This window comes from Poecilia formosa, unplaced genomic scaffold (genome assembly GCF_000485575.1).
Source record: "Poecilia formosa unplaced genomic scaffold, Poecilia_formosa-5.1.2 Scaffold78, whole genome shotgun sequence".
In the NCBI taxonomy this organism is placed as follows: domain Eukaryota; kingdom Metazoa; phylum Chordata; class Actinopteri; order Cyprinodontiformes; family Poeciliidae; genus Poecilia; species Poecilia formosa.
In genome coordinates this window covers 1,906,558-1,922,674 of record NW_006800017.1, presented here as the reverse complement: position 1 = coordinate 1,922,674, position 16,117 = coordinate 1,906,558, and the positions used below count along the sequence as shown (strand labels likewise).

The window sequence follows — 16,117 nt, the reverse complement described above, 5'->3', positions numbered from 1 at the left end:
ACAGAAGAATCGTGGAATAGAGGCTGCAAAAAAAATGTACGACGATGGCAGAACAACAACCCTAAAAATACAGCCAGCGCTAAAATGGAATAGTATGCATGAAAATATATTCATGCGATAAAATGGTTTAGCCAAAGTCTAGTTGTCTGGCTTCTCAGAATGAAAATGCAAAGAAAAAAATGTATTTTCCAGAACTGTCATTGATTTTCAAGATATGGACGTCTTTTGCAACGTGTGCTGCACAGAGCTGCAGTTTGCGGCTGCTCTTCTAACTGCTTCCTCATTTTCTCTGAGATTCTCTTTATTTGCATGTCCTTTAAAGCTTGACTGATGTTAAAGACAGTTTATTCCCCTCTTTTCTAATCAATAGCTACTGCAGCTTTCATCACCCCTACATAAACCAGACCTCAGTCTTTTGATCCATTACTAATGAGTCTTTTCACTAATTAGGTTTTCTTCTTCCTGTTCTGTCGTCATGGGCCATTTAGGCTGTGTTTTAAATCAGCATAAGCTGCATCCAGTGCAAGGCTAACCCTACAGAGGCTTCTAGAAATAGGGCAGAGCAAGGGGCTGGAAGATGGAAATCAAACCGGCCACTATATGCTTTCATTTCCTCTGTCCCTATTCCTATTTTTTCCTCTCTTAATTGAAACCATATTACGTTTTGTTCATTTCTCCAGAATGTCCAGAAGCCACAAACTGTTATTTTCATTACTTCTTCGTACACTCTCAGGCTTCTCACAGACAAAAATAAACGTGGAAGATGACAGAAGTCGGACAGGGAGTTTAAATCTGAAGGAAAGATAAGGAGGGAATTCTGCAGTTTCAGCTTTAATAATTAAAAATAAAGAAATCCTTCAAAAAGGTTAAAGATCATTTCAATATATAACAGCATTTACCTCTAATTTAACTTGCTACTGCTTAATTCAGTTTTTTAAATAGAAACTTCTGCAATGCAATGAGTGTAAGGCAACACATCAATTTGGATCTTATTTTTCTGATAAATTAAAGTGATATAAGATGATAATATAAACTGGCGTTCACATCCAGTTTACAAGGATAATTTCTAACAATGCACAGATAAAGTTTGAGCACATGACTGCATACAAAAACATATTTGCTTAAATTTCAGTAAGGTGTAGCTTGTCCGGCTTCACCTCCTTCACCTATTGTCATCTTTGCTTCATCTTTTCATCAGCAGTCACTCTTTCCTTGCTGTCACTTCTCCTGAGTCAGCAAATGAAAACCCCATGTGAAGTAAAATGCGAGCCAGCCAGACAGTGAGCGCAGCTTTGAGGCTAGGTCTACTCAGCAGACACCAGGCCAAACCTGCAGATCCTGTGAAAAATGGTCCAAATGCTGCACTGTTCCAAAAGTATTTTTAGTTCCCAGGGAGAATGGGATATCCATAAGTCCCTTCTATCTGATATTTCTTAATCTTTTTTTAATCTTTATTGCGGCCAAAACCCCTTCTGTTCTTATATTTAAGCATGAATGAAGGTAAGGATACTTAGGTCAGGTTGATCCAGAGGAAGTTATGATTTATTACACTAGAATAGGCCCTGAAGGGATGGAAAGAGTTTTTTCCCCCTCAATTTAATCCTTATTGATCCAAAATTTTTGTCTAGGCCTGTTTCAATAGTTTATTTTTAAATCGATTCTGCTTGACCGCACTTCAAAAGGAATAGGTGATTTTTACTGGTTAATATTCGCTAAATGTTCATCCATTATTACTTTCCACATTGTCAAGTTATTTCAACAGAGCAGCAGCTCTGTCCACGTGTTTATTTCTAGAGCCTGAACTGTCATATCTTTTTTGTAAACTAGCCCAAGTTCGATAGGTTTGAATGGAGAGTGTCTGAACAGCAATTTTCAAGTTTTCCACAGATTTTTGACAAGATCTAAATATGAACTTTGACCAAACTGTATAGACTGTAGAAAGCATTCACATAGTATGTTGCCACCAACGTTTTTCATCATGCAGTAACAGTGTGTCAGCTTTATAAATAGGGCAAAAAGTTCAACTTGGTCTCATGTTTGCTGAACATGACTTCTACGACTTTCTACCCACCAGTGGGATCCATTTACTAATTAGGCTTTTGAAGTTGTTTATTTAGAGGTATTACAATTAAAAAAAAAAAAGCTTTTCAATTCTCTTTTTTTTGTGATAAAAACATTTCTTATATTGGTCAATCACACAAAAAAATCCCTGTAAAGTGCATTGAAGTTTGTGGTTTAATGTGAATAAATGTGGAAATTATCAAATGGTATCACTACTTAAAAAATAACTTAATTTGAGTTTATTTTTCTTATTATCATTTTAAAAGATCTCTCTGGTCCCATAAATAAATAAACTAGAACATCTCTCTCACTATTGTGTCATTTAGCAAAAACACATAATTTTTGGTCATTCTAAATTTCGGTGTCCTAAAACAAAAAAAGTTTGGTCTAATATAACTTTACAAAGAGAGGAAAAAATGTGCATGTGTCTTTTTATTCAGCGTAAGTAAACTTCTGGATTCAACTGTAAATAGGTCTAAACTGATGCAAAAGAATAATTTGCTTAATTTGTGGACGCACAAAAAACTTGAACCCCTTATTTTTTTTCAAACTAAAATCCACACATTTAGATTTTGTATGGCGAGTAAAATATGTTTTTGAGTTACTGTGAATAGTCCAAGTTTTGAAGCAAGAAGAGAATGAATGCCTTAAACTGTCTGACTGCAGACTGGCAGCAAAGACACTTTGCCTACTGGCAGGAGAATCCCTCTGGGAAAACCGTCCATGGCCACAGCGGCTGGTCCTGGATGAGAGCGCGGCACACAGATACTCTGTTCCTGGAACTAACATGATTAACATGCTGATTGAATTCCCTGAATAAGTGTTTGGATCCAAAAGAAGCACGAGGCGGCCAGAAGAGATTTCAAGTACACATTTGATGATCTCTGGGGTTTTTGATGGTTATTGTGGTGGAAGCTCCAGCAATGAATGTTCTAGAGATGCACTTAGTGGCTTGGGCCTTAAAATGCGAGCAGGGATCTGTGGGGCAGGATGGGGCACTAATGACAGATGGAGGAATGATGCTGCTGACAACCGCAAGAAATCCTAACGCTGGGACGAGAATCTGTCCGCCAGACCTGCTCCACAAAAACAGACACGGGCCTCCAAGAGGGAGGGGTCTGACGGAGGCGGGGTGAGCGACACCAAGCAGGAGCAAATCACGCCTGTACTGCTGGAGGCATCATGAAGCACCTCAATTTCTACAGCCTGACCAAGCCCTCCGGTGCCTGTTGTCACTTATAGCGGCAGTGGATGCAGCTGGCTGACTGCTCTCCGTCTCTGAAACCACATCACAGAGGCCTCACATCTTCAAAGTACCCCCACACATTTGTAAAGAAACATGAGTTCTGAGCAGCGACATCCAGCGAGGGCACACGTGTGCGAGGCACATGGCCTTCAGGGGTGTCATTTATGTGCAGCCATGAACCCTTCTGACCGCTGTAAATCCTGGATGCTATTCTGCGGTTTTACCTTTCTGTCTTCAACTAATGTTTGTTTGGTGCATTAAATTATACGTACACGTCTCTGCTTAGATGTTTTTTTTGTTATTTAGAAAAACTGTGTATATTAAAGTTTTATATATTAATAGGAAATAAACAGTGGGAAACGTAAGTGCACGAGAAGTAATGTAAGACTGAAAATATTGAAATACTGAACCCTACTCAGGCTACGCTTCTGATGAGTGACAGCTTGATGAATCACCTCATCTTCACTATACTAACAACCTCCTGCTGCCGCTCACGCTGAAACAAAGAACCCCAGTTATGATGGGCCTTTAGTCCACCCCCCCGATGTTTAGCAACTTTATTCAGGGATGTCGTCTATTTAGCTCTAGCGTGAAACCACAAATTCCAGAAGAACCCGTGGCTTTAAGAGGCTCAATTAGCAAAAGATGGCTTAAACTGGCTTTTGTTGAGAAAGAAGGGGTTGTTTATAAGACATGTGCGACGCACATTTGAGAAGTTCAACAGTTCCCACTCTTACAAATGTGTTATTTTTATAGGACACTGTCTGACTGTTCTATAAAAAAACAACCTGGACAGGTATGCACACATGTATCCCATTCCCAGCGTTGATGGTAAACAGGAACAACACAAACACTGCAGGGAGGAATATTGTTACAGCACGTATTTGCCACCAGTCATCTATGCAATGTGGTTTAAAATTAGGTTTGCACAGAAACAAATGGCTGCAAATAAGGCATCAACTAGACATGGACCAGTCACATTCTGACACTAATAACTCAAAACTTTCATGGTATTTACACAAAAATCTACAACTAAAACGTACAACATGATCAAATTGCATATTGCTTGTGCAGAAATATATTATTTTGTTTATTTTAATGTAGTGTTAAGTTAAAAAAAAATAAAAAATACAGTAAATATAAGGTTGGTGGTAAAAAAAAAAATAAAAAAAAATACAGTAAATATAAGGTTGGTGGTAATTTCTGAAATCAAATGTTGTGCACCACCGTATTAAAAACATGGTATGGAGGTGATCGAGATTTGTTTTCTAAAAGCTGCATACGTGTCTTTGTCTTTGAAGTGAAAGAAATGGTGGCAAGATTATTAGTTCCCAAACATTAGTCATCCAAATTTTTCCACAACTGCAAATATTTCCACACAGTCAAATTCTTGCTTTGGTTTGTTGTAAGCAAGAGAAAGCTGAAGTAGACGTTCAGGCAGCTGACCAGTGGTGTGCTGCAACATGCGTGTAATGGGAAGCAATGTGTTACTTTAGCTTGAGGTAACTCATTAAAACTTTAAAAAGTATGACAAAAAACAGAGTCTGTATGCTAGTTTTGTATCTTGATACCAGTAATCTGGACATTTCTACTAGCAGCCTAACTTACTTTGTGCTCAGTTTTGGAAAAAAACATAGAAAAAACAAAACAAGGGAAAACAGAAGCAGAAGTAATATACGTTGTGAATCAATAAATGCAATGTTTTTACTGCTTGTCAGCAGTGATTTATGGCAATAGTTTCGTTACACATAAATAAAATATAAGTGAACCGTTTTTCCACTTGATTAGTTGAGCCATTTAGCTCTAATGATATAATTGATATAAACTGTTTGTCATTTCCTAATCTAATGATTTTGGCATGGTACTCCACATAGACACAATCTCTTCAATGAGGACGTTTCCATCTGTTTCCAGCACTGATAAATCATTTGAGCCCTTTATTAAGTTTGATAAATGTGTGTACTAAAAAAGTAGCTATGTATTATTTATTGCTAATGAATGAATTAACAAATTAGTAGTAGTTCAGTGTTTCCCATCTGGCAATGCTTCCTAAATTTACGTCACATCTTGGACTTGTTTATTCTAATGAACAAAACATCATTGGTGTTAGACAAGCAACAGTTTGTGTGTACTCATAATCCCCAGAGTGATTCAAGTGCATGGCAAGTCTGCTGCCTTTGTGGAAACTCAGCTATTCCATGCAGCTCCAAATAAAGATAACCTGAAGTAACGAAGCAAGACTATGGAGAGAAAAAAAACCCAGACTGCGCTATGCTGTTTAGGGAAAATTAAAAAGCAGCAGCGTTTAGTCAAACGAAGGTCAGTGTGCCAGTCAAGGATGGAGCCAGAGCTGCACTTTATTTCCCTTGAGCCACATTGAGGTTGACCAAGCTGCATCTGAGATCCTCATCTTAGTTTATTCACTGAAGGCAAACCGTTCCTCATTACTGCGATAAAACTCAGATAGCGTCTCTGGATGTTCTAGTAGCTGGATTTACTCAACAGCATTAATAGTTAAAATATATGTGGCCCTTCGTTTACTTCAACTTAACTCCAAAAGAACCCTTTAAAAAGATTCCTGGACAGACCTTTAAGATTTAGATGCTAAAAAACAAACAAACGAAGATGCCTTTCCCAGCTCCAAGCCTAATCAATTTGTCAGATCTGGTTGCAGTCAGAGGTGAGCAGAGTAGTCATTGTTGTGTATATTTTCCTCTTCAGCCAAACTGGGAGACAGGACTAAGGGAGCCACAAACCTGGAGTGACCCGGTCAGTTCTACGAATGAGCAAATACTTTGTTTCTCTTTTTTTTTTTTTTCAGTTTTATTGTGGTTGTGGTGAGAGAGGATGACCGACTCAGTCGCTACATTTTTGTCTCTTTCAAACCCACCGCTTCAAATTAACATTAGGTATTACAGCTCAGAAAGAAAACTCTTTAATAGGCTGAGAAAATTATTTGATGGTTCAATTATTTAAAAAAAATAAAACTTTAGTGATAGTCAAAATCATTGCATTTGTTAGCATCACAGTTTTGCATTTTTGTTTCGCTTGGTACTGCATAAATGTATCATTAGGACATAGACCTTTATTAATACTAATACTAATTATTTTTATATAGTCACTGACTGAAGTATGATCATTTTATTGAAGCTATTTATTGAAGCTATACAAATCTGAAATCTACGAAACAGACAGAATTTCCTTGCTTCTTTAAATTTGTTCATTTGGACTTCATTTGGATGATTGTGAGACAGATTTATTTCAGTAATTTTTGTGAATTTAACATGGCTCACAACTCCTAAACAACTTAGTACTTTGAATTGCCTTGTTGCTGAAAATGTGCTATATAAATAAAATTACCTTACCTTACCTTAGTAGCTAAAACAAAATCATCAGGAATCGTTAAAGTATCTCTTCATTATCGTGATGGTTCAGCAGAAAGCACAAATCACCATTCGATTTTGGCTCCAGGTGTGATCCACATGTGTGCATAGAGACTTAATTAGTTGGAAAATAGAGGTCTCTGAACAGCCAGCTCACTAATGAGGCCTCCTCTCACAAACAGCGCACACATGTTAGCAAAGATCTCAGTGTTTGCCAGCTGGCATTCATCCTTATCCCTTTCCTCCAAATAAAAAATGTGAAAGGAAAAATCTTCACCAACAACCTAGAGTGTAAACCCACAAGCACACACACACACACACGGAAATGTAGAAAGAAGACCCTGTTCATTAGTTTAAGCAACTAGAAACCTCAAATCATGCTGCCGATGCCCACGAAACTGAGCCTTGGACTTTTTCCTCCTGCCTCAATTACATCTCAGGATGCAGTAAGCTATATAAAAACATACAATCTAAATAAAACATCAATTAAAAGCTTTCCAAGATGATCAAGTTACTTATAAAAGAAAAAAGGCCAACCCGAGGAGTTCCCGCAGGTCATAAAACCCTCAACACTGACAGATGAATCCTGACTGAGACCCATCCCATCCAGGGAAGTGAATGGATTATCCAGATTTCACTCCGTTATTCCGCTCACCCGTCAGGATAAAATCCTATCTCCTCATTAGAAAAGAGTTTTGACAGTTTTGTTTTTTTTTCCTGACTCCCATAAAACTCAAACTGGCAGTGAGGTGGTAACCAGTAATGCAGGGAGCTGAGAGATGGAACAAAAGAACATGAAGAGGAGAAAACACGAGGGGAACTAAACATCTGGGCTGAGTTAACCGCTGGCCATTACCAGGTCCTGAACCCAGCAGGGCTTGATGGGGGGGGGGGCGATACAGGCATGATCTGCTGGGTTTGTGAGTGATTGGGAAAGAAGGTGCGTATTCGCAAAGAGGCAAACCACAGGAGTGAGATGGAGCGGTCAGAGAGCTGGATGTTGCTAAAGAAAAAGCCAGCAGCTAAATGCGTATCTTGTTTACATGTCTATATTTAAAGTAAGGCTGTTAAAAAAGCACTGATCCGGTTTGAGAGGCAGAAAGAGAAACTTGTGTTGAACTCAGCCGGTAATAAAAGACTGCAAACAATACTGGTTATAAAATCCTTTGAAAGGACTTTTCCACTTTAAAATGATCACATGAGCTACTTCTTACAAATAACTTTTAAAACCTAGACGTAGATCTTGGCTCGATGGGGGGGGGGGGGTCTAAATCATGCATCTTGTGAAGTCTGAAACAAGGCTGCCTGCTCTTTAAATATGTTTTCTTTCACATTTTCACAGTGTTGACTTTGCATCCCTCTAGGGTTTGCTTTAAACATTTTCCAAATACACACACACACACACAAGTTTCACTCACTAACACACATCAAAAGTTTCCTTCACTAGCCTTCGGTGAGAAAAATCTTGCTTGTCCAGGGCACAGGGCAATTTTGAAACTAGGAAACATATATATTTTTTTACATCTCTAATTGGACACTGAGTTTAAAGTGTTTAGGTAGATATTTTTACAAACGCAACTCAATATTTCACCTATTATTAATAAAAGGTTAAATGAGAGCTTAAATGACTCAAACCTAACACTGGATGCATTGAGAGCCAAAATTGCTCTCGCAACTTGGATAATGAGGATTACAGCCATGCCGAACATGCAAAAAGAAAAAAATAATAATAATTCAAACTAATGCATAAGTTGTTTTGTGGTTTCATTGAGCCTTTCTTAAAAATAAAATGAGCCGTGACATTTTATCTTGAGTTTATCTAAAGTTTACCTGGTCATTTTGTAATTCTGATATCACAGAGAAGTTTTTTTAGCTGTAGATTTGCACATTAAAATAAAAAGGGGCATTGAGGAAAACACATGTAGAAACAAAGAGGCCTACTTTAAACCTAACCGTATCGTCTTTCTGTTTTGCCTTCACCTCAGTCCTCAGGGTTCCCACACGTTTTTCATGTCAAAATCCCAGACTGTAACTCCCAGACTTTTAACCCTTTTTAACCAGATTTTAAAGTGCTGCACAGAAATTTTCCCCATTGTGGGGAAAATAAAGGATATTTCTATTCTGCTCTGTATACTGCAGATACTTTCAAAGTGGTCAATAGGGAGGGGACGGATGAACGAAGGGGAGGATGGACATATGTGAAGAGATAGAAAGGGGAATGTAATCAATGAATACATTTTTTTTCACAATCCAGAAATCAAAAACAATTGAAGCACATTTCCTCCTTGTCCAGGCTGCGCAAGAGGCCCATTTCCATCTAGCTTCTAATCTGTGAGCCGAAACTAAAAGAATGGGAAATGAGCACACAAAGTCCTAGCCTGTCTGCCTGTGGTTTACTCTTGATGAAAAGATAAATTTAAGCACAAAACACAAATACAAGATCAACCTTAAGTACAGTTAAGTTTGGCTCCGTTGTGAATCACGGGAACGGAGAACACACCTTCCAGGAAGCTCAGACTGTAATTTATGGAAGGGCATAAAAGATGGTACTGTACTGAAACCACTGTGCTTTTCTTTGGCCCTGCCCAGCGCTCCCTCATCAGATCCAAACCCCTTCTAGCCCACGGTGCTCTCTAATTTCACCCAGAGCAGCAGAAGCTCGGGCTGAAAAAGAGGAATCTGGCCCCCAAGTCCAGCAAACTATTCCCTTTTCCAGTCTGCCTCGTCTTCCAGCAACCGCAGATCGACAGCTCTATGGCCAGTAGTGGCCCAAAACTATGAGGGGTATTTTCGGCACTGTAATTTGAAGCACATATGGCGTGCGCGCACACACATGCACTCTCAATAACAGATCCACACACGCAGCAAATACAAAGACATTGGGATTTAGATCAAAAGATGCAGACAAGTGGAAGAAAGACAAACGACCGCAAAGGCACGTGTCTCATTAGTATCAGGTCAGAATAAGTGAGTGAAGAGCCTGAGGAGTCTTGTGGCTCTGACCAGGAACGTAGCACAGAGGCCTAAATACACAAAGATGCAAAAGCAACTTATCTAAAGAGGCCAGTCGAGGGATGTTATGGCGGGGCGGCTGGAACCAAGAATAGAGGCTACAGAAACAGAAAAAGCTGATCATTCGACATTTTCCCGTTCTCACACCGAGTGTGTTTTTAACTAAACAAGCAAGTGAGTGATTCTTTTTCTTCCCCAATCCCAATAGTTTGAAAAATAATACATAAGGTGGCTATTCCAATAAGAAAAAAAAAGGACTGAGGCTAAAAATAATATGTCAAATAAAGACTTTTTTTTTCTCCCAAAATAAAGCTCTCTACTGCAGAGAAACCGAAAAATAAAGCATCCAGACAATTTTCTACCTTGTGAGCCAGCTTAGTAAATTCAACAACCAGATTACAGACAAAATATTTACTGCTCGTTCTCTCCAAGACTTTAATTTTCTTCTGTAATCCCATTTTCCATAAATACAGCGAGTGTAAGACTGTAATTAAGAGCTTTAATTACCCCACCTGGTGGTTGGAGAGGTAGTGGGGGGAGATCCACTTATGACTGAGTCAGAGCAGGCTGACTCAGTCATAGAGCCTCTGAATCAGGATCAAAATATAGACTATCAATAATGTCCCTGAAGATTTGATTCTAAACACAGGTGCTTTTAAAAAGTGTCCGTTTTGCGAGACTTAATTTTTATATGTTACAAACACACACTTCTGTGCACTCTATTGGGGATGTATTTGGTTGCCCAACAGAATGTGGTGCATAATTGTGAAGTAGAAGGAAAACCAGGAATGGTTTTCAAAACCTTTCAAAGATAAAATGTAAAAAATAAAAAAGTGTGGTGTCGATTTGCATTCAGCGAACAGAGAAATTTAATATGAACGTCGTTTACCCTACCCTAACTGAAAACTGTTCATTCAAAAACATGAAACATAAATGGTATCCTAGATGCCTGTCCGGCTAAACTGGACAGGTCAGGTATCAGAGAAGCAGCTAGTTGGTCCATGGTAACTGGTGGAGATGTACTGATCCATCAGCTGAGAAAATCAGTCAAGACAGCAGCCGTTAGTTGTCTTAACAACAAACAGCGGTCAAGACAACAGCTGTACAAGTCCGAGGTTTCTTGAAGATTTTGCTAAAAGAAAGCCACTGCTGAAAAAACCCCATAAGAAATTCAAGTACATAGCTGATGGAAAACACTTACAGGACACAGCAGACATGTAGAAGGTGCTCTTGTCACATGAGATCAAGACTGAGCTTTTGGTCAACATGCTAATCAATACATAAGGTGGAAAATTTACACCATGCACATTGCATAAGATGGTGGTAGAAGAATTATGTTTTGATGATGCAACTCACAGAAGGCAATTCAGAAGGAAAAGTTGTTAGAGGCTTTAAAAATATTTGGAGTTAAGGAAGAGTTTTACCTGTCCTCAGGATAACAACATTAAACATACAGGCAGATCTACAAAACAATGGTTTAGATCTAAGCATATGGTTTATGGTAAATGTCCCAGTCAAAGTCCAGACCTAAATCCAATAAAGTATCTGTGGCAGTGCTTTAAATTTGGTGTTCACAAAGTCTCTCCACTCAATCTTAGTCAATGCTACAAATAATTGGCTGAGGGTCAAGATTGTGTACAGTGAAAACAAACTTTACATAATTATGTAAATACTGGGATTACTTACTAAACACATTGGAAGGAATCTTGAATCAGGTAAAATCCATTAACTGTGATTTAGCTCTTTATTGTAGAGGCATTTTAAGTGAAATCTCCGACTTGCTTTAACAAGCTCCAGTTTTCTTGGGTTTCTGTTGCCCAGAACTATTTTCAGGAAGACTTGTGGCTTCTCTTGATGAGGACAACTAGTTGTAATTCATGTAAGAAGCCAACCGGACCTCCCAGAATCGCTACAAAGTCGAATAGTTTGGCCCTTGCGTTGGCCTTCTCATTTTTCTTTGTGGCCCTGCTGGCCTTTTTCCTGCCGTTTTTATACTTACTCATCAAAATGCAAGTTAGAGAATGTGCTTTACAACTGTCCTCACATCAGGCACAAAGAAATACTTTGAGGAATCTTGCTGAAACCACTCAGCAAAAGGAGAAATGCTGTATTCCGTCATGTTTTATGGTGTTCGGCAGCTTTGTTGGCCTGTACAATCAAATTACTGTACTCCTACATTTCAGCGTGTTAAGGATTTGTCATCCGCACCCTGTTGACCACTCTTCAACAGATGGGGTGCTAATTGGAGCTGCTGTGGCTCTCCCATTCTCCAGAGACAGTTGCACATCTGAAAGCTGTCAGGGTGAGGCTCTTCCCAATCTGTTCTCCGGGGCCTTTAAAACCAAAGCCTCCGACTGCTGGACCTGATGTGTTTCAAAGTTTCAGAGAGAGATAGGGGAGAAAAGAAAAAAAAAAGGAGGACCAGAGTAACCCTCTAATAACTTAAATCTGTGCCTCAACTTTTGAAGGTCTGAGGTGGTTAAGTCATATGCCGTGTGAAGAGGACAGTGGGTTGAATCACATCTGCACATCTTGGTCGTCTCTGTGGTAATGAGGGCGGAAGAATAAATCAAAGAGTTTGGGGAGAAGAGAAATCATTAAGATAGCGGAAAAGCAGTTCAAATTGGCTCTAAGGCTGTTTAGCAAACCAGCAGACTAAAGTAACCAAAGACTCTTTGTAGTCTGACAAAGAACATTTGTGACAGTAAGGCGACAACAAAGTTTTTCATGTTCCCCTGCTACATTTCACAAGAATAAAGCATCCAAACAAAGGTCTTTGGCCTTTCCCCTTTGCATGATCTCTTTAGACTGTCATGCTTGCTTCTCTTCAGCTCATCTCACAGCTTTTTGGCCCACTGCTTGGGACGCTCATGGAAGAGGGCTGATATGTCTGGTGACCCATTTTCATCTATTTGACCATGTTCTGGATCAACGTCCTACTGAAAACTCAAAGACGGCACATGTTAGTTTCAGTTCCAATGACTGATCTTTAAAAATCAGAGTTATGGCATGAAAGTTCCCAGAGAGGAACTGACCCACAGCATCACAGACCCGCCACTGTACCAAACACTTAGCATGAGCCCATTCTCTCATCCTTCCCACTTCGTAAAGAGAATTGAGCCACTGTGTAAAGTCATATCAATATTCTAACCAAACAAGTTATGACTCAACAAGCAAAACTTTCCAAACCCTCTAATGCACAAACAAATATGGTAGAAATGAATAAAATCTACCAACTATTTCATTAGAACTTCTGTGGGTGCCAATCTGGCAACTGGGATTTGTTAATCATAATTATTTGTTGATTGAATACAGAAATTTTTTCAGCTTTTGATCATGAAAAAACTAATAAAAAAGCCCACACACAAATATCATGCAGAAACTATGCAAAGAAATCGAGGAAGTTGAGAAAACTTAACTCAGGGTTCGAATGGAACAAGCATGGTGTACTTTTCCATGCTTCCTTTCCTGAGCTTTTCCCATCTATTTTATTACACTCTGGACTGGATTTTCTAAGATTAAACACAGATAACTCTGAATAAAACAGTTTGTGGTCATTTATAACTTAATTTCACAAAATGTAACAATGCAGGTGATCAATAACCTTGCAATATACATTTCATGCACAATGCATCTAATTCACAACTGCTGAACTAAAATAATGGGGTATATGACAAAATAGCTGATCAAGTGTCTTGCTGCCTTGATTTTGATGCTAAATTTAAAAAAAAAGACAGATTTAGAAATTGTAGAAGATGATGTCCTTTTACCCTGTCACCAGAAACAGTACGCAACTCAATCACCCCTTCAATAGTATCAAGTACGTTACATGAAAGCTCATTTAAATTATATTTGAATTACACTGAATAATTTGTTGGGCAGAGTATTTCAAAGAAAAGCTTTGAAGTTCCCATTGCAAGCTCAGACAACAGAGAGCGCCGTTAACTATCAGAAATCTTCGCTACGCTTCTCAGAGAGATCTCGAAAGTTTCAAAACAAATAAAGAACGCACGGTTGAGCACATAGTGTAAACAGATGAAAGAGTCCACACAAGTACACAGAGTGTGAACACACAAATACGCTCCCCCTCTCATTGCCATACAAGCTGATGTGCCTCCCAGGTATTTCTGGGATGCGATATTTAATATGCTCTGGCATGCGGTGTTTTCGCAGGATTCCTCGTATTTACAAAACCAGAGAGCCCACGAGGCGGGCTGAGCATCCCAGTAATTAAAACACACTGGGAGGTCCACCACCAAAATGTGAGAATATTTGTTCTACGGTGAGGAGCCTCTCGTGACACTTCCATTTCTTCTCCTCTCAGCTCCGAAACAGCTTGACAGCTCTGCCTTCCCGTTGATGCTCGTTGTGATGGCAACCGTTGGCTCAGATGTGGGGGTCAGTGAGAGATTTACATCGAGGGTAAAAAAAAAAATTAAAAAAAAGGGAGTATTTGAGTTCACACTGTATCAGAGAGGGGTGGGTACCGTGGGAAGTTGAGGGCAGGGACTCCACCATGTGCACCACATTCATAAATTAGAGCAAGATGAGTCACTGAGTGGCCAGTGGGAGCAACCCATGATACTGTCAACACGCATAGTACATACATTATGGGGGGAAAAAAACATTTGCTAATCACTAATTCCTATTAGCGATGGGCATTAACGATTAGCGTCATTCACCGCTATTGGTAAATGACCACTATATAATCATTTACCAATAGTGGTGAATGACCAGTGGTGATTACACCCATACAACAGTGATTTCGAAAGGAAGGAGTTTTCTTACTAACAGACCAAGAAGACCATAACTCCTCCTATGATTTATCAAAGTCTGGTGGTCTTACCTGAACAGGTGTCAACTGGGCTCTGGGATCAAACACTCGCAACATCTTGTCCTGCAGGAGAAGAAAGCAAGATTAAAAACAAAAGAAAAGGGATGGAATGGGCTATAAAAAACCTTTGTACTGGTAAATGAGACATTGTTTATAATGGAAAAAAAAACAAAAATTTTGATCAGTAACATTCATATGTAAAGGCATTGCTAGATATATTAAATGTCTAAGTCTCTTGGAGCTCAACAGCCTTCCAAACATTGCTGGATCACTTCAAATTTATTACAGTCGTATTTGGCAGAATAAGGTACATAAAGATGGTAGAAGTGGAACCTAACCATGGCTTTCAAAATATTTCACAAATACAATGTAATGTACATAGAAACGTTTCCCCCATTTTTTTTTTTAAATCGGAGGTTTATGTGCAAGGGGTCTCATCATGGAAATGTCTGTATGGCAGGGAAATCATATAAGGTTGCTTATTGATTAGATCCTTTTTGATACAGTCAGAAAATTATCTGGTCAGAATGCAAATATCAGTCAAAACACAAAGAGCTTTGCAACAAATAAAATTGAGAGATGCCAGTCCAATGTGCGTGTGATGAGGGTGCAGCCATAGCACAAGCCATGGCTGTATGCCGAGTCCTGAATCAAACTCTCACATGCCTCATGTTGGCATAAGCTGCTAATTCCTCCATTGAGACAATAAAAAGATTGACACAACTTGATATTGCATTTTTTCATCTGGCTTTCTCCGTGCTGTATGTATTGTAGGCTTATTAAACGCACCACAGAACCCTGAGCCGACCAGCGAGCAAATCAAATAAATTTCAAATAAGTCTAAACTCTAAAACCTAGGTGTTCTTTGTTCTGCATGAGGATTACTTTCATTCCCAGATCTGTGTTTATACAAAGATTCTGAAGTTAAGTTGAAATAACATAAGAGGCAAGCTGAGGAGTAAGAAGTTTAACACGTAAGAGAGGTCAGATAGCTTGTTTGAGTTCAGGATTTTCAAAATTGCCTTAAAGAAAATGTGGAAGAAATTACAGACTTTTCAGCTGGCAATAGAATTTTCATGCAACCCACATAAAAAGCTAGAATATTAATGATGCATACTGAAAGTATTAACAAGTGGTCCCTCCTCGTTAGCGTAATCCAAACAAAGAACAAAACTGCTCAGAGTTTAGTCATTCAATCAGCAAAAATCTCACTGATTCACCATCAGCAAATGAAATCCAGTGACCTCTCTGTGCCCTCATATGCCTTGACCCCAGTCTATTAAAACACACACACAGTCTCCGCCACAGCAGCCAATCATAGGGAACTGTATGTGATTGAAAGGAAATGATGCCTAATGGGATCAGGCTGTGCGGGACGCATGTGTCTGCAGCCGTGTCACTCAATACTGCTGTGTGACTATGATCACAGCAACCGCCTGACACATGGAGCTGATAGCAGGTAATGCTTCTAAGCACTTAGGCTCAACCATGCCACACCTAACATATACATGTCAAAGGGAATCAGGAGGCTGACTATAACACAGAAAACTCCACTTGGACACACTGAGCAAGAATCATTGT

The 16,117-nt window shown here is 39.2% G+C and overlaps 1 protein-coding gene across 2 annotated transcripts in view; it reads right to left on the bottom strand.

Annotated features, from left to right (window-relative positions):
* LOC103141000 (mitochondrial import inner membrane translocase subunit TIM16-like) overlaps positions 1–16,117 on the bottom strand; it is a 112,051-nt gene that overhangs the window by 85,948 nt on the left and 9,986 nt on the right. For both annotated transcript variants that reach the window (XM_007556386.2, XM_007556390.2), the window contains exon 7: positions 14,549–14,599. In XM_007556386.2, coding sequence (XP_007556448.1) covers positions 14,549–14,599 — 51 coding nt within the window. The remainder of the gene's footprint in view (positions 1–14,548; positions 14,600–16,117) is intronic.